We start from the raw sequence: 15,303 nt of genomic DNA, 5'->3' as shown, positions 1-15,303 counted from the left end.
GGAACTGGCTATGTTAGCAAGGATGACTTTGAACTGATTCTCCTGTCTCTACCTCCCAAATGCTGGGATTACAGGCATGTGCCACCATGTCCAACCTGGCATTCTTTTTTTTGAGAGCATCATGACTGTGCCCAGTGAAAGCTGCTCATCGTATGGCCAGTCTCTGGCCGAGCCTTGCCTGTCCTCGTTTTTGCCATGAGAATGAACCTCTCCTCTGAATGGACTTTTGACTTTTTTGGTTGTGTGATCATAGACGTTAGAGTGGAATGGGCTTCAGGAACTACCTGGTGCGTTGCTGCCCCTGTAAGCGGAGGGTGTTGGGGGCTCAGAAGATGGCTTAGTGGATAAAGCACTTATATAACACACAAGGACCTCAGTGTGGGTCCCTGGCACCCATGTAAAAAGAAGCTGGGCATGCCTGCACCTAACCAGTGCTGGGGAAACAAAGATAGGAACACACTTAGAATTTGCAGGCTAACTTGTCTAGCTGAATTGGTGCCCTCTGGGTTCAGTGACAGACCCTGTCTCAAAAAATAAGTCAGGAACTGTAGTGGAAGATAGTAGACATTCACCTCTGGGCCCCACACTCACGCACACACATGTTCATCTGCAAACACACGTGCTCCCATATTCATAATGCACACATATGACATATACACACACATATATTTCGCTTCAAGTGGCTGTCTCAAGAAGATGCTTCAGAATGGGACACGGCAGAGGTTCTTTGGACTTTGGTCCCTGGCCACCTGAGAGTGCCTGTACCCAAAATAGGGGGTTCTGTAATCTTTGTCAAATTGCTAGTTTCTCTCTGAGAGAAATTAGAGGCTTATCTTTGAAGCACTTAGCACAAAGAGTGTAACTGATCAACCTTTAAATGCACATTGATTGTTAGTTTTGCTTATTTTTATATTCCTGTTAAGTAATTAAATGAACAAAGTAGATACTGCTTTTAGGTTGCTCTTTCTCTCAAACATATTAACACTTTGAAAGATTATTTCTGTCTTGGATGGTCTGATGAGTTGTGTTTAACTTGCTGCAAATAAAGAATCCTTACCTATGTGTCCACAAAGGTTTTCATTTTTTAGTAAAGTTTTATTTATTTCTTCTTGTTATTAAAATTCTGGTTTTAGAGAATTAAGAATTAGAGAAAGTGAATTTATACTATAGGATTGGGTACTTATACTCAATGCTATCATATAAAAATGACTGTATTTATACATTTTTAATAGAAAGTTATTTAAGCTCATTGTAGTTTTAATTTGTCTATTCTTGTTCTGTTTGATAGATTGATATTGGCAATATTATTTTCTTTAAGTTTTTAAAGTAGTAAATAGTGAACTTGTATTGTCTTTTCCCATTGGACATGATAATTGTCTAAAGGTATTTGAGTTTGTTTGTGCTTTTCAGACACCTTTATATTTCTGAATATTATTAAGTGAGAAAATCTTGTTGCACAGATGGGGGCGCCTGATGCACACCCATAACTCTAGAAGTCCCATAAATGGAGAATCATGAGTCAGGGAGTTTGAGGCCAACCTAAACTACATGAAACCCTATTAAAAAAGAAAATAAGCCGGGCATGGTGGCACACTCCTCTAATCCCAGCACTCAGGAGGCAGAGGTAGGAGGATCGCTGTGAGTTCAAGGCCACCCTGAGACTCCATAGTGAATTCCAGGTCAGCCTGGGCTACAGTGAGATCCTACCTAGAAAAACCAAAAGAACAACAACAAAAAGCTCATTGTGTCCTGACATTCTCCTTCTCTCTCTTTTATAGCCAACACGTATCTCTTTATGGTACAAGCTCGAGGTATGATGTTGAGAGAAAATGTGAAAACGATCGGACATATGATCAGGCTGTATACAAATAAAAACACCACGCTCAACGGGACAGGTAAGACTGTGTCCTCCCTTGGTTTGCTTTGCTTCTTACCCTGGCCTGACAGAGCAACGATTTAAGCCTTTTAAAGTCTAGTTTTACCTCCATGTAACTCCCTGTTAAAATCAGAGGCGTCCTGTTTCCTACTACATGTGCAGGTAGATATTTTTGTGTCAATCAGGGGTTTCACCTACTTTCACATGTAGTTTTTAGTAATTTTATGACTTTTTTAAGGGGCTAAAGGAGAAATGTTACAATACTGGAGATCAGTAACTACTTTTTCCACTTTAGAATGTGGATCTGGAAGTAGAATACCTGTTAAACTCACAAACTGTATGGCGTTTATAGACCAAACTGGTGACTCACTGAGAAGTGCTGTGAATGGATTTATTTTACTATTGTTAAGAATGCTGGTACCTCTCTGTGGCAGTTTTCCTACAGTGTCCCCTAAAGTGTTTTGTCACTATGAAAGGGTGCGTGGGATTGTCAGCTGCTACACCCTTTGGAAGCAGTTGAAGTATATTTAATTTGTGCCAGAATTTCTTTGTGTCACTGTAAACCTCTGCTCACGATCCTCATTGTCTCTGTTTCCAACCTTTTTACTAAGGAAGTCTCTATCTTCCAGCCACAGTGTGTTTTTAGATTTGTAGTAAGGTATATGATGGTTTTTGACCTAAATATTCAAGTTGGTCCACATGCTTTTACAGAGCCCATTCTAATTATTTGCCCAATTTACTTATGACACCGCAAATCAAAACTCCCTTGTTTTCTTTTAAGTTTTTAACCCCAGTTTCTTTCTTTGAATATATGTCAGGGACGTGTATGTTGATAGGCTTTGTGTTCACGTGCATGTGTGTGAAAGCCAGAGAACACCTTGGGTGTCATCTGAAGGAATGTTGTCCTCTTTTTTTTTTGAGATAAGATCAGTTAGCCTGCAACTCATCAGTTAGGTAGACTGGCTGACTGGTCAGTGAACCCTAGGGATCCATCAGTCTCTGATTTCCCAGTGCTGGTATTTGAAGCATGTACCACCTAGCTGGCATTTTTTTCTTTTTCTTTTCTTTCTTTTTTTTTTTTCCTCATTTTTTATTAACATTTTCCATGATTATAAAAAATATCCCATGGTAATACCCTCCCTCCCCTCTCCTTTGAAATTCCATTCTCCATCATATCCCCTCCCCAACAGCTGTTAGTTTTTTATGTGGACTTGGAGTATTAAACTCAATCTTTTAAAAAAATTTTTTCATTTGTTTATTGAGTCAAATAGAGAGTGCCAGTGCCTCTGGCTCCTGGAAATGAACTCCAGATGCCTGCACCACCTTATTGCATCTGGCTTATGTGGGTCCTGGGGAATTGAACCTAGGTCCTTCAGCTTTTTAGGCAAGTGCCTTAACCACTAAACCATCTATCTCCCCAGCCCTTGAACTCAATCTTCATGCTTGTAAGACTAAGCATCTCCATCTCCCCTGCCCTTGGAGTTCATACATTTTAAAAGCTTCTTTGGGATCATGTTTGTTAAGTTGACTGTGAAAGTGTTCAGTAAATGTTAATCCCATTAAAAAGAAGTGTGAAGGAACTCTAGGTTACTCTATTAGTATGCATGAGTACTAAGAATTTTGCATGTCATTTTTTTCCTGGGATATGAGTGAGTTATATGTTGAGGGGTCGAGCTTGGTTAGCAGAAATGGTTAGCAGAGCAGGACGTGTTCCCCACAGAACCCTGAAAGAAATAAGGAAATCTTTCCCTCCCCTCCCCAAGCAATAGTTTTAATAAAGGTGAAGCATGGTCATTGATAGATGGTTATTGGTATTGAAATGGTGATTGGTGCTTAGATGAAGTTTTGCTTACTTTTATGAAGCTCTGAAAACCTTTCACAAGATTCCTCAGAAGACTTTCAGTCATCTAAGCAGTTAGAAATCGGCTCAGGACAGGGGCTCTCTAGAGGCTCCTAACGTATGCCTCCACAGCCTTCTTCATCTGCCCTGCCATGTGGTTTTGTTGACTGTAGCCATGGCAACAGTCAGCCACCTTTGTGCTCCTAGTGGAGTTGATAGGAAGCAACAAAGGAAAGGGGAAGGAGAACAAAAGCTATCCTCTGTAATTCTATTTTCATAAATTTATTTTGGGAGGGGGCGTTGGGGAGATGGCTTAGTGGTTAAAGGTGCTTTCTTGCAAAGTCTGAGGGCCTGGGTTCAGTTCCCCAGTACCCATGTAAAAAGCCAAGTGTCTGGAATTTGTTTGCAATCACAAGAGGCCCTGACATGCCCATTCTCTCTCTCTCTCTCCCTCCTATTTTTCTCAAATAAATTAATAGTTTTTTAAACCTATTTTTAGCCTCTGTGTGGGTGCATGTGTGTATGCATGCTCATGTGTGTGAAGACATGTATGTGCCAGGGCGCACATTTGGAGGTGTTGGTCCTCATCCCCCACCTTGTTTGAGGCGGGGTTTCTTGCTGTGCTTGTTCACTGCTCAAGTAGCCGGCGGACTTCTGGGAAAGTTTCCCTGCCTCCACCTCCCGCCGCAGCTCCCAGCTTTTATGTGGGGATCTGGGGATCTGAACTTGGCTACTTAGGCTTGAGCAGCAGTTGCTTTATCTGCTGAGCCGTCTTTCCAGCCCTGGGTTACTCCTTAAGAGAATCTTCACAGAACTGCCACACACGATTTCTTCATCCATCTCACCAGCCAGAGCTTGATCACATGGCCACAGGCAGGGTCGCTGGGAGAGGTCTTGCGAGCTGAGCTCACTGGTGCTCTGGATGACGTTGGGGGTCTGTTCTTCACTTCAGACCTTCTTGTTCGTGGAAATGGAAATGGAATGTGTGCTGGCAGCTGTGAGGCTGTGCCAGGTTCATTTAGGCAGCATTTATTGAGCAATTAGTATAGTTCATATGTTTAACTAGGTTCAGGAGACAGTGTTATGATTGTCCTTTATATGAGAATCCCTTCAGGCTACTGGGAGAGACAGAGTCATATTTATAATGCCTATAATTATTTTTTCCACAGACACTCCGATGTCATATGTTAAAAAAGACACAAATAAAGGACACAAAGACTTTTACGAGCCCTAGAGTACAACTATTGATGCACAGTAGCTTACTCATAATTTAACAGTAAAAATTAGATAGGTTATGGCTTTGTTTGATTTCAAAAAAGAGGCTTTAATATGTCTGACAATATGCACCATCAAGTGAAAATAACTGCAATATTTTTGTTCAGAAACCATGTGCTGTCATAATCAAATGATGTCCTCTTTAGCCTTTAAAATTAAGGAATCAAGATGTACTTATTTATTGAGCTGGGTATGGTGGCACACACCTTTAGTCCTAGCACTTGGGAGGCAGAGGTAGAGGGATTGCCATGAGTTCGAGGCCAGCCTGAGACTACATAGTGAATTCCAGCTCAGCCTGAGCTAGAGTGAGACCCTACCTTGAAAAACCAAAAAAAAAAGTACTTATTGAATAATGACTGTAGCAGATGATATGTTTGTAGAGTTAGTAGGCTTATTAGAAAGAACCTGGCACCTTTCTTTATTTCAAGGATGCATAAAGTAAGACCATGGGATGGTCCACATAATACAAGTTTGTGATAAGCAGACTAGATCATTCATGGAGTTCCTGGAATCCTATTTAATGTTTCCTTTTATAGGAGAAATAAATAAAGCCACTGAGAGACATTTTTTGATCATCTTCCTATTCCTTTCCAGTTGAGAGTGGAGCTGGGGGTGTGTCCAGCATTTTCATTTGGTGTTTTTCCTTTTCTTGGCTGTGGTTCTGGAGGGAAAAAAGCAGGCAGGGCACAGAATGCATTTTGTTTCTATCCATTCATTAGATGAAATAGTGTCTGTCTTTCACGACAGTTGTGGTAGATCCAAATGCATCTGTCATGCATAACCTTTGGAAACTGTTCTGGGCTTTGAAAGCAGTGGTTTCCCTGACAGACATGGCTCACCTAACCACTTTTGTAGGAATAATGATTTTGTGGGTTTATTACAGTGTAGTCTTCAAAAGCTTAAGTCATTGCTGGTTGTATTATCAGCCATGAAGTATTTACTTGCAGTATATTCCTGCTATGCTTTAGGTTTTTTATTGATTCTGGAAATCAAAGACAATTTGATTTCAATTAAAAGTGATGTGCAGGGCTGGAGAGATGGCTTAGCTGTTAAGCGCTTGCCTGTGAAGCCTAAGGACCCCGGTTCGAGGCTCGGTTCCCCAGGTCCCACGTTAGCCAGATGCACAAGGGGGCGCACGCGTCTGGAGTTCGTTTGCAGAGGCTGGAAGCCCTGGCGTGCCCATTCTCTCTCTCTCCCTCTATCTGTCTTTCTCTCTGTGTCTGTTGCTCTCAAATAAATAAATTTAAAAAAAAAACTTAAAAAAAAAAGTGATGTGCACACTTGTGGCTCAGTGGCAGATAGATTTGATATGCATAATATACCAGGGTAATGGAAATACCTTTAGACAAAGGACTGCAGGAGGTTGGAAACAGTTCTATAAGTCTTGTAGTGACTTGAGATCCTTAGGATCATTTATAATGATGGCCAAATGTAGTACTTTATATTCAAAAGAAAGTGCATATGCTCTTATTGCATGTATTTCACATATTTTAAAGATTATTATTATTATTGTTTTTCTGAGGTAGGGTCTTGCTCTAGCCCAGGCTGACCTGGAATTCACTATGTAGCCTTAGGGTAGCCTCAAAATTCACGAGGATCCTTCTACCTCTGCCTCCCGGGTGCTAGGACTAAAGGTGTGCACCACCACACCAAGCAAAATTATCTTTTTACAACTCACTGTTTTTACAAATTTAATGTTTTAGTTTTTTGAGGCAAGCCCAACAGATTGCCCTGCTTTTTTAATGAGAGGGAGAGCGAGAGTGAGAGAGAGGGAGGGAGAGAATTGGTGCGCCAGGGCATCCAGCCACTGTAATAAAATTCCGGATGTGTGCGCCACTTTGTGTGCATGTGCGATCTTGCGCACTTGCATCACCTTGTGCGTCTTGCTTATGTGGGACTTGTAGAGTTGAATATGGGTCCTCAGGTTTTGTAGGCAAGCCCCTTAACCGCTAAGCCATCTCCCTAGCCCATCTTTAGTAGGTTTTCTTCATGGGAGTCTGTTGTACTAGCCCTAAACTAAATGCAAAATTGGACTTTCTGTCCAGATGGTGGGCTTGTAGCCACACTGCCGCTCCGGGGGTAATATCAGGCAAGCCTTGTGGCGCTCCAGGAGGAGTAGGTCTTAGCAGACCTCCACTGGGTGGGAACAGGAGAGCAGTCAGGCATATGCTGATTCCTGTGCTCTTAGGGCACAGGGGCTGTCTGTTGTCTACCTAATTTGGGTGCCTGAGGTCAGCTGAGCAGGGAAATTCTGTGATCAGCCTTTCCCCATGGCCCCTACGCTGAGGGGATCAGCCTATTGAGTGGAAACATATAGGATGGGAGAGAGGGCCCAAGCTTCAGCCCCATCCCATAGTTCTGTGCCACCCTTGTGTGTGCCCCTCAGCTCTGCCCCCCACCCTGGGCTACCCCTGCAGCCCATGCTTGTGCTCCTTTCTTGTCACCCCTGTTTTCTGACCCCCACCCCCCAAGCTGCCTGTGGGCACCCCTGGGTCATGCATACCCTGCATGGCCTCTGCAGTGCACTTATTTAAGTCTGTCATGCCAGGTGCCTGCTGCTCCCCACATTCCGAGCCACCAGCACATGCGCTTGAGTCTTGTATACCCTTGCACACACCCCTGAAAGTCCTCTGCCCCTGGTCCCCCAGACCCTGTGTCCCACTTGCTTCCCTAGGTCACTCATACTCACAGCAGCTTTTAAACCTGCCCCCGTGCCACCTAACCGCATGCACACTTGGGTCACACACACCTCTCACAGCCCGCACATGTGCACCCTGTTAGTCCACCACACCCATGCCATCTCTGTGTGCCAGTGCCCCACACCCTGCTTTCTTTCCCTTGGGTTGTGCACACCCTGTAGCCTCCTTGAGAGCCCCTGTGAGCCCCACAATCGGCACTATCCCCCGCATCCTGGGGCAGGTACACCCCAAGCTGCCTGCGTGTGCCCTGCACCCCCTCGCCACACCTACACGCACCCACCTGCGCACTGCCAGACCCCATGCAGCCCAAGCTGCCCCCCTTGCATGTGCTACACCACGTCCCCGCCCTGCGCAGCCGGCCTCGGCCAGTCCTTCTGGCCTCGGTCCTCTCCTCTGATTGCTGGCCTCCACCACACACCGGTGCCCCATGCTGTCTCACTGGTCCATCGTGGTCTGTGGAGCCCAGCGAAGCCTGCCACCTCCTCACTACCCTGCCCCCTTTCCGTGACTACTTTCAGCCTCGCCTCCACCCCAGAAGGGGAGCACAGAAATATCTGGCCACCACCTGTCAGGGGGAAGCAGTGTCTTCCACAACCCGCCCAGCTGGGTATAGTAGGGGAGAAAGGGCAAGTGCTACTGCCCCTGAGCCCCACAGGCAAGGCACAGATGTGCCCTCTGGAGTGAAGAGATTCCAGATTTCCAACCTCAGCTGTGGTATCTGCCCCACCCAGAGCTGCTGGCACACTTGCACCCTCCATAACCTGCGCATCCATAGAGACCAGGCCATCCCACTCCGATCCCAGTCAGACACGAAACAGAATCCTCACTGAAGATCCTACAAGGACAAATACTTGCCTCCTCCTTAACTAAATAAGACTTTCGCCCTGAGAGAAGGGTAGACAATGCAGAAACAACAACAACACACGAGACAACAAACAGATCTCTAAGTAGGTTGCCTAGTCCTGCAATGGAAGTCTCCAATGAAAGCAGAGGAGTCAGCAGAAATAAAAACCCAAAATGAAAGCACCATAAGCTATGTGACCCTGACCTCCTCCACTCCTCAAAAGAAAGGGATGAATTCCTAGACACATACCACTTAACAAAATCAAGTTCAGAGCATATAAATCTCCTAAATAAACTGATTATATCCATGGAAAATGTAATCAAAAACCTCTCCCAAAGGAAAAGTACAGGATCTTACTCAGTTAAATTCTACCAAACCTTCATCAAAGAACTGAAACCACTTTTTCTTAAGATTTTTTTTCACATAATCAGCATTGTTGCATCTAAGTTCATCAGGCTGAACAAAATCCTCAGAAACCAAATTCACCAATACATCAAAACCATTATCTACCTCAACCTAGCAGGCTTAATCCCAGGAACACAGGGATGTTTCAACATATGGAAATTGATTAACATAATACACCACATAGATAAACACCGGGACCACGCAATCATTTCAATAGCTGCAGAGAAGACCTTCTTCAAAATACAAAATCACTTCATGATCAAAATGCTGGAGAGACTAGACACAGAGAGTTTATATCTCAGTGTATTAAAGGGGTATATACAAATCACCTCAAGCCCAAATCATACTTAATGGGGAAAGACTCAAGGAGTTCCCGTTAAGATCAGGAACAAGACAGAGGTGCCCACTCTTTTTTTTTTTTTTCATTTTTTTTATTTACTTATTTGAGAGTGACAGAGAGAGAGGGAGAGAGAGACAGATAGAGAGAGAGAATGGGCGTGCCAGGGCTTCCAGCCACTGCAATCGAACTCCAGACGCATGCGCCCCCTGGTGCATCTGGCTAACGTGGGTCCTGGGGAATCCGAACCGGGGTCCTTAGGCTTCACAGTCAAGCGCTTAACCGCTAAGCCATCTCTCCAGCCCAGGTGCCCACTCTTACCATTTCTCTTCAACACAGTAATAGAAGTTTGGTGCAAGCAAGAACACAGGAGAAAGACATAAAAGGGATACAAATGGGAATATTGGAGTTTACATCAATATTACCCCTGGAGCTCTAAGTGTGGTTATGAGTCTGCCATCTTGATGAGAAGTCCAATTTTGCATTTATTTTAGGGCTAGTATGACAGACTCATTCACTGTTGGTGGAAGTGCAAACTTGTACAACCACTATGGAAATCAATATGGATACTCCTGATAAAGATGAAAATAGAGCTACCAACTGACCCAGCTATTCCTCTACTGGGCATCTATCCTGAAGGCTCCACTCTTCACTGCAGACACACTGGCTCATCCATGCTTATAGCTACTCAACTCACAATAGCTAAGAACTGGACCCAATCCATGCGCGCATCATTTGATGAACACATAATGAACTTTTTATACATTTGCATAATGGAATTCTACTCAACAGTAAGGAAAAATGATACAATAAAGTTTATAGGGAAATATGTGGACTTGGAACAGATCATAGTAGGTGAACTCACACAAGCACTGACAGACAAACACTGCATGTTCTCCCTTATCCATGGTTCCCAACCTGGTACAGCTTGAGTTGCAGGTGTACCTGAGAGGAAGGATTTGGCTCAGGGAATTTTGTGCAAGAGGGGTTAGAAAGACTGTAAGAACCACAGGGTAGGAAGGAATATCCAGAGGCATTGCCTTCCTCCCCCCCCCCACAATGACTGAGTGCTGCTTTCACAACCCATTAACCACAACCCTGTGGTGAATACCAGCAATTCCACTGAGGAGGGCCTCCAGTGGAATGGGGGCAGGAAAGAGGGAAGAAAATAAGGTGGAGAGTAATTGAGGTAAACCCCCAACATCAAATTCTGGCCTTGAAACATTCATATACACATGTTTATGAGCACTTGTGTACCCATTTGCATGTGAACATGCATATACACACACATACACATAAAAAACAATTTAAGAAAGCAATTTGTATAGTTTTTTTTTTTTTAATTAAAATCAGTGATTCAGCCAGGTGTGGTGGTATATGCTTTCAATTCCAGCACTTGGGAGACAGAACTAGGAGGAGCACATAGTTTGAGGCCATCCTGAGACTACAGAGTGAGATCCAGGTCAGCCTGGGATAGAGTAAATTCCCCCCCCCCAAAAGTCAAATAAATGGTTCAAACAATAAATACAAAATAGTAAGCTTTTCTGTAAATTTTCCATAGCTTTTATACCCTCTCTCACACAGAGTTCAGAGTTCATCTCATAGCCTTTTTTTTTTCTGCACATACTACCAGAAAGAATAGATGGTCTAGCTATATAGTAAATAATTTTCTTAATCTCTTTAGTTTTTCTTAAACAACATAACTACACATTCACAGTAGTTGGAAATAGAAAATAAGCAAGTTTGACCTTCATACCCATTGGTTTTTGCCTTGGGTTTTCTAAAAACTCATTTTAAAAAGAAGCCTGGGCTAGAGAGGTAGCTTAGTGGTTAAGGTACTTGTGTGTGAGAACTAAGGTCCCAGGTCGATTCCCCAGTACCCATGTAAGTCAGATGTGCAAGGTGGTGCATGTATCTGGAGTTCATTTGCAGTGGCTGGAGGCCTTTGCACCCCCATTCTCGCACTCTCTTCCCCTCTCTCTGCCTATTTCTTGCTCTCACTAATAAATAAAATATTTTAAAAAGTAAGTCTGAGACAGTATGATATTAAATATTCTTGGCTGGGGAAATAGGTCAGTAGTTCAAGTTGCTTACTTGCAAAGCTTACTAACCTAAGTTCCATTCTCAAGCATCCACATAGAGCCAAATGCAAAGTGGTCCATAGTTCTGTGACCCCCTACCCCCATAGTCCTTTGATGATGAGAGATGGAGTCAGGAGGACCCAAAGGTCATGGGCACATTAGTCTGACATTCCTTTGGCACATTCAATTTGTCTCTGTCTCTCTCGTGAGTTCTCTGTGGTTTTCCTCAATTAAGTTAAGCCTAGTAATGAAAGCTTTGCAGTGTATGATGATTCTGTTGCAGTTCATTTATATCATTGTTGGTTTGTTGGTGATTTGCTTCCAGTTCTGCGATTCACTTGTCCAGGGTCACATACCTTGTTGTGCTTTCATTTTTGCAACTTATTATTGTTGTTTCCTCTTGTTTTCTTTGGAGTTTTCCATTGTGTGGACTAGGCAGTCTCGGCAGAGATACATCAGTTTATGTCCTTCCTCCCTTCCTTCCTTCCTTCCTTCCTTCCTTCCTTCCTTCCTTCCTTCCTTCCTTCCTTCCTTCCTTCCTTCCTTCCTTCGCTTTGGGGTCTCCCCATCTTGGGCTAAAAGTCTTATTTTATTAAGGGGAAGCAAGTGTATGACCTTGTAGGGTCACCACTGAGTGTTCTGGTTTGGCTTTGAACGGGATTGGAGCGGGATGGCATTGTGTCCACTGACGCGCAGGTTCTGGAGGTTGCTGTTGCACCAACAGCTCAGGGCTGGTGACTGATACAAAAGCTATGGTTGGAAGTCCAGAATCTCTTTTGCCCCATTGCAGCCATGCCTTGCCTTGCCTGTAGGTCCCTGGGGCAGTAGCACTGGCCAGTGTTCTCCTGTACCCAGCTGAGCAGGTTATGGAGGACTCTCTGGTCCCCCCTAGCCAGAGGCTACCACACATTCCTGTGCTCCCTGTCTGGGGCAGAAGCGATGCCCCAAGTAGTCCTTGGGATGGGGGAAGGGCTGGCAGGGGTTGCCTGGCTTGATGGGCCAGGCTGGACTGGGTCTGCTGAGTTGCCTGGTGTGCAGGTGTTGATGTGTGGAGGCGTCCAGAAATCCAAGGCAGCGCTGGATGTGGGGGACCCATAGGTGTGGCAAACCTGGGTACAAATGGGTGGCTCTGGGTGGGGGGGACCCAGCAGGGCACGTGGGGGGGGCAGCATAGGGTTGAGGGGACCCACAGGGCACAGGAGGTTTGGGGTACCTGTTGTGCCAGCATGAGATGGGGTGGAAGCAGAAGCGTTCCTTCACTGTGTGAACCTGCTCAGTGGGGTTGGTCCCTTGTCTGAGAGCAGGAGTTGGGGGGATAGTTGTTGGAACTTCCCTCTACGGAGTCCCAACCTGACTGTACTCAGTCCTCATCCACCCAGGGCCGGACCCCAAACACTCTGGCAATCCTCCGTCATCTACATTCACAGGCCTCAATCCAGCTGACGCCTCGTTCAGTCCTAGCGCACGTGCCCCAAACACGCCTGTACTTAACTTACCCTGAGCACCCAGCTCCACCCTACTTTTTGAGACAAGATTACTCTGTGAACCTGGAGCTCGCTGATTTGGAGAGGCTAGTTAGCCAGTGAATCCTGGGCATCCGCCTGTCTCCACCTCTCCAGTGTTGGGATTACAGGCCATGCCACCACACCTGGGTACGGGACATCAGAACTCACGTCTGCATGATTGTGCCACATGCACTTTATCTGTACTTGGACATCTCCCCGGCCAACTTTCTTAATTTATTTTAACCATGAGTAGTACTTTTTATTTTAGAACAGAAGGGATTATGTTCAAAAAGACAATCTCACCTTTTATGTTTTAACAGTGCATGCTGTGTCTATCTTTATTTATATTCTGCCTTCCATCCTCGACTGAGTGCAAGGCCTGAGCATGCCAGACACATGAACTGCCATTGGGTTATACCTTTAGCTCTAATTTGGTCTTCTCTCCTCCTTTCTCCTCCCTTCTTTCCTCTCTTTTCTCCTATCCTCCCGTTCCTCCCCTCCTTTGTTCCTTCCTCTCCCCTTTCCTGGGCTCCCCTCCTCTCTTTTACCTTCTCTTCACCTCCATTTTCCTCTCCACTTTTCTTTTCTCTCCTTTTCCCTCCTCTCTCCTTCCTCTACTCTGTTTTTCTCTTTTCTTCCATCCCCTTCCTTTTCCCCTCCCTCTTCTTTTTTTTTTTTTTTTTGAGACAGGGTCTCAAGTACACCATACTGGCCTCAAACTCTGTAGCTGAAGATGACCTTGAACTTTTGATCCTGCTTCCACCTCCTGAGTGCTGGGATTCCAGTTGCGCATCATTGATCCCAGTTTTATGTGGTGCTAGGAAATGAATTCAGGACTTCTTGCATCCTAGGCAATTTCTCTATTAACTGAGCCACATCCCCAACCCCTGCTCTGCTGTTCCTTTTTGTATCTTCCTGTTACAGAAGAATAAAGTTTAGTATGCTTTAGCACAATTCAGAATATTACTAATGGTTTGTTTTTTCCTAGAGTTAAGCAGTGGCCAACCTTTTGTTTTGTGACATTCCTTTTTTTTTTTCTTTTTTTGCATATCTGACACCAATTTTTCCTGAGCTCTTAGGCACATGACTCACTGTACTCAGAAAGAGTTCAGAAGATTCCTTGTGGTCTTTTCTCTCCCAGGTGTTGCTTCTGAGAAGAATTGTCACCACTCTGATAACAGTTATTGGGTACAGACCAGCGATTTTTCCTTTCTAGAGACATTGGAGTCTCTCCTTTCCTCCTCTTTTCTTCCCGCCTTATTTCCCTTCACTTCTTCCTTTTTTCCTTTCTTCCTTCCCCTTCTTCTTTTCCTTTCTTTGCCTCTTTCTCACTCTCTTTTTTATTATCAGATTTTATAAAGATTTAGATTTATTTTGTAATCATGGAAAATGTTAATAAAAATTTAAAAAAAATAGAAAAAAAGATTTAGATTTAAGTTTACTTTTTGTCTCTTACTGGGTTGATTGGACTCATGACTGACTAGGGTATCATTGTCATTCAGTTTTGTAAAAGATTCCTTGGTTGTACTTTGTATTTCTGTGATTATTTGCTATCCCCTTCACCCCACCTGTGTTTTTAAAATCTTATTTGAATGTGGGGCTTCTGCAAGAACTCTGTTATCCTATTGTCTTTCTGGAAAATTACTTTAGCTTTTGGCTATGATTTTATTTAAGTTTTTTTTTTAAAGTTATTTTTATTTTAAGCATTCTTTTTGTTGGTTTTGCTTAGTGTGTATCTGAAATAAGAATACTTTACTTTATTTTCAGATAAAAAATATAGCTTTCCCTGAGAATTTGTCTGTCTCATATCCCTAGTACTGGCACCTCTACCATGCTTGCCATTTACATGGGTGCTGGGGATCAAACTCAGGTCTTCATACTTACACGGGATCCACTTTACAGACTGAGCCATCAGTTAACACTTTAAAGGTATAGTTTTAATAAGCACAAAAATCTGTTAAGTCTGATTTAAGAGTAAGGTAAAACTGTTTTTGGAGGAATATTTTTAGTGACAGTGCAGAACCCTCATTCATGTTCAGAGCACTGGCTCCTGCCATAAGCAGAGCAGAAGTTCATGTAAAAGGAAGACTCATTTTTAAAATATGGCTTGCAATTTAATGATCTTTTGGTATAATTTATAAAGCATCTTTAGGGGAGAATCAGAGCCTCATTGGACTTCCTTGTTCTTGGTTCATGTTTATTGTAATATGTTTAAATCTCATACAGTCATGTGAGGTTATAATAAAGTATGAATTATAGAGTATGACCTCAACACAAGCTTTGATGGCCTTCCTCTGTCTCTGTGCACATTACATAATTCCTTGGAGCTTAGAGGATTTTCATTGCAAAATGTTTTCCAGGTCTCTGAGAGAAAGAGAGAGAGAGACATGGGGGATTTTCTTACTAGGGCCCCCCCACATCCGAGTGAAGTGGGCCTTAGC

At 43.7% G+C, this 15,303-nt stretch overlaps 1 protein-coding gene across 2 annotated transcripts in view; it reads left to right on the top strand.

Moving 5' to 3' along the window:
• Window positions 1–15,303, top strand: part of B4galt6 (beta-1,4-galactosyltransferase 6) — a 92,522-nt gene that overhangs the window by 19,322 nt on the left and 57,897 nt on the right. For both annotated transcript variants that reach the window (XM_045135068.1, XM_004654853.3), the window contains exon 2: window positions 1,779–1,895. In XM_045135068.1, the coding sequence (XP_044991003.1) occupies window positions 1,779–1,895 (117 nt within the window). The remainder of the gene's footprint in view (window positions 1–1,778; window positions 1,896–15,303) is intronic.

This window comes from Jaculus jaculus, chromosome 15, assembly GCF_020740685.1.
Source record: "Jaculus jaculus isolate mJacJac1 chromosome 15, mJacJac1.mat.Y.cur, whole genome shotgun sequence".
Lineage (NCBI taxonomy): Eukaryota > Metazoa > Chordata > Mammalia > Rodentia > Dipodidae > Jaculus > Jaculus jaculus.
Note: the sequence above shows the minus strand (reverse complement) of the source record. Positions and strands in the feature narration are given on the sequence as shown.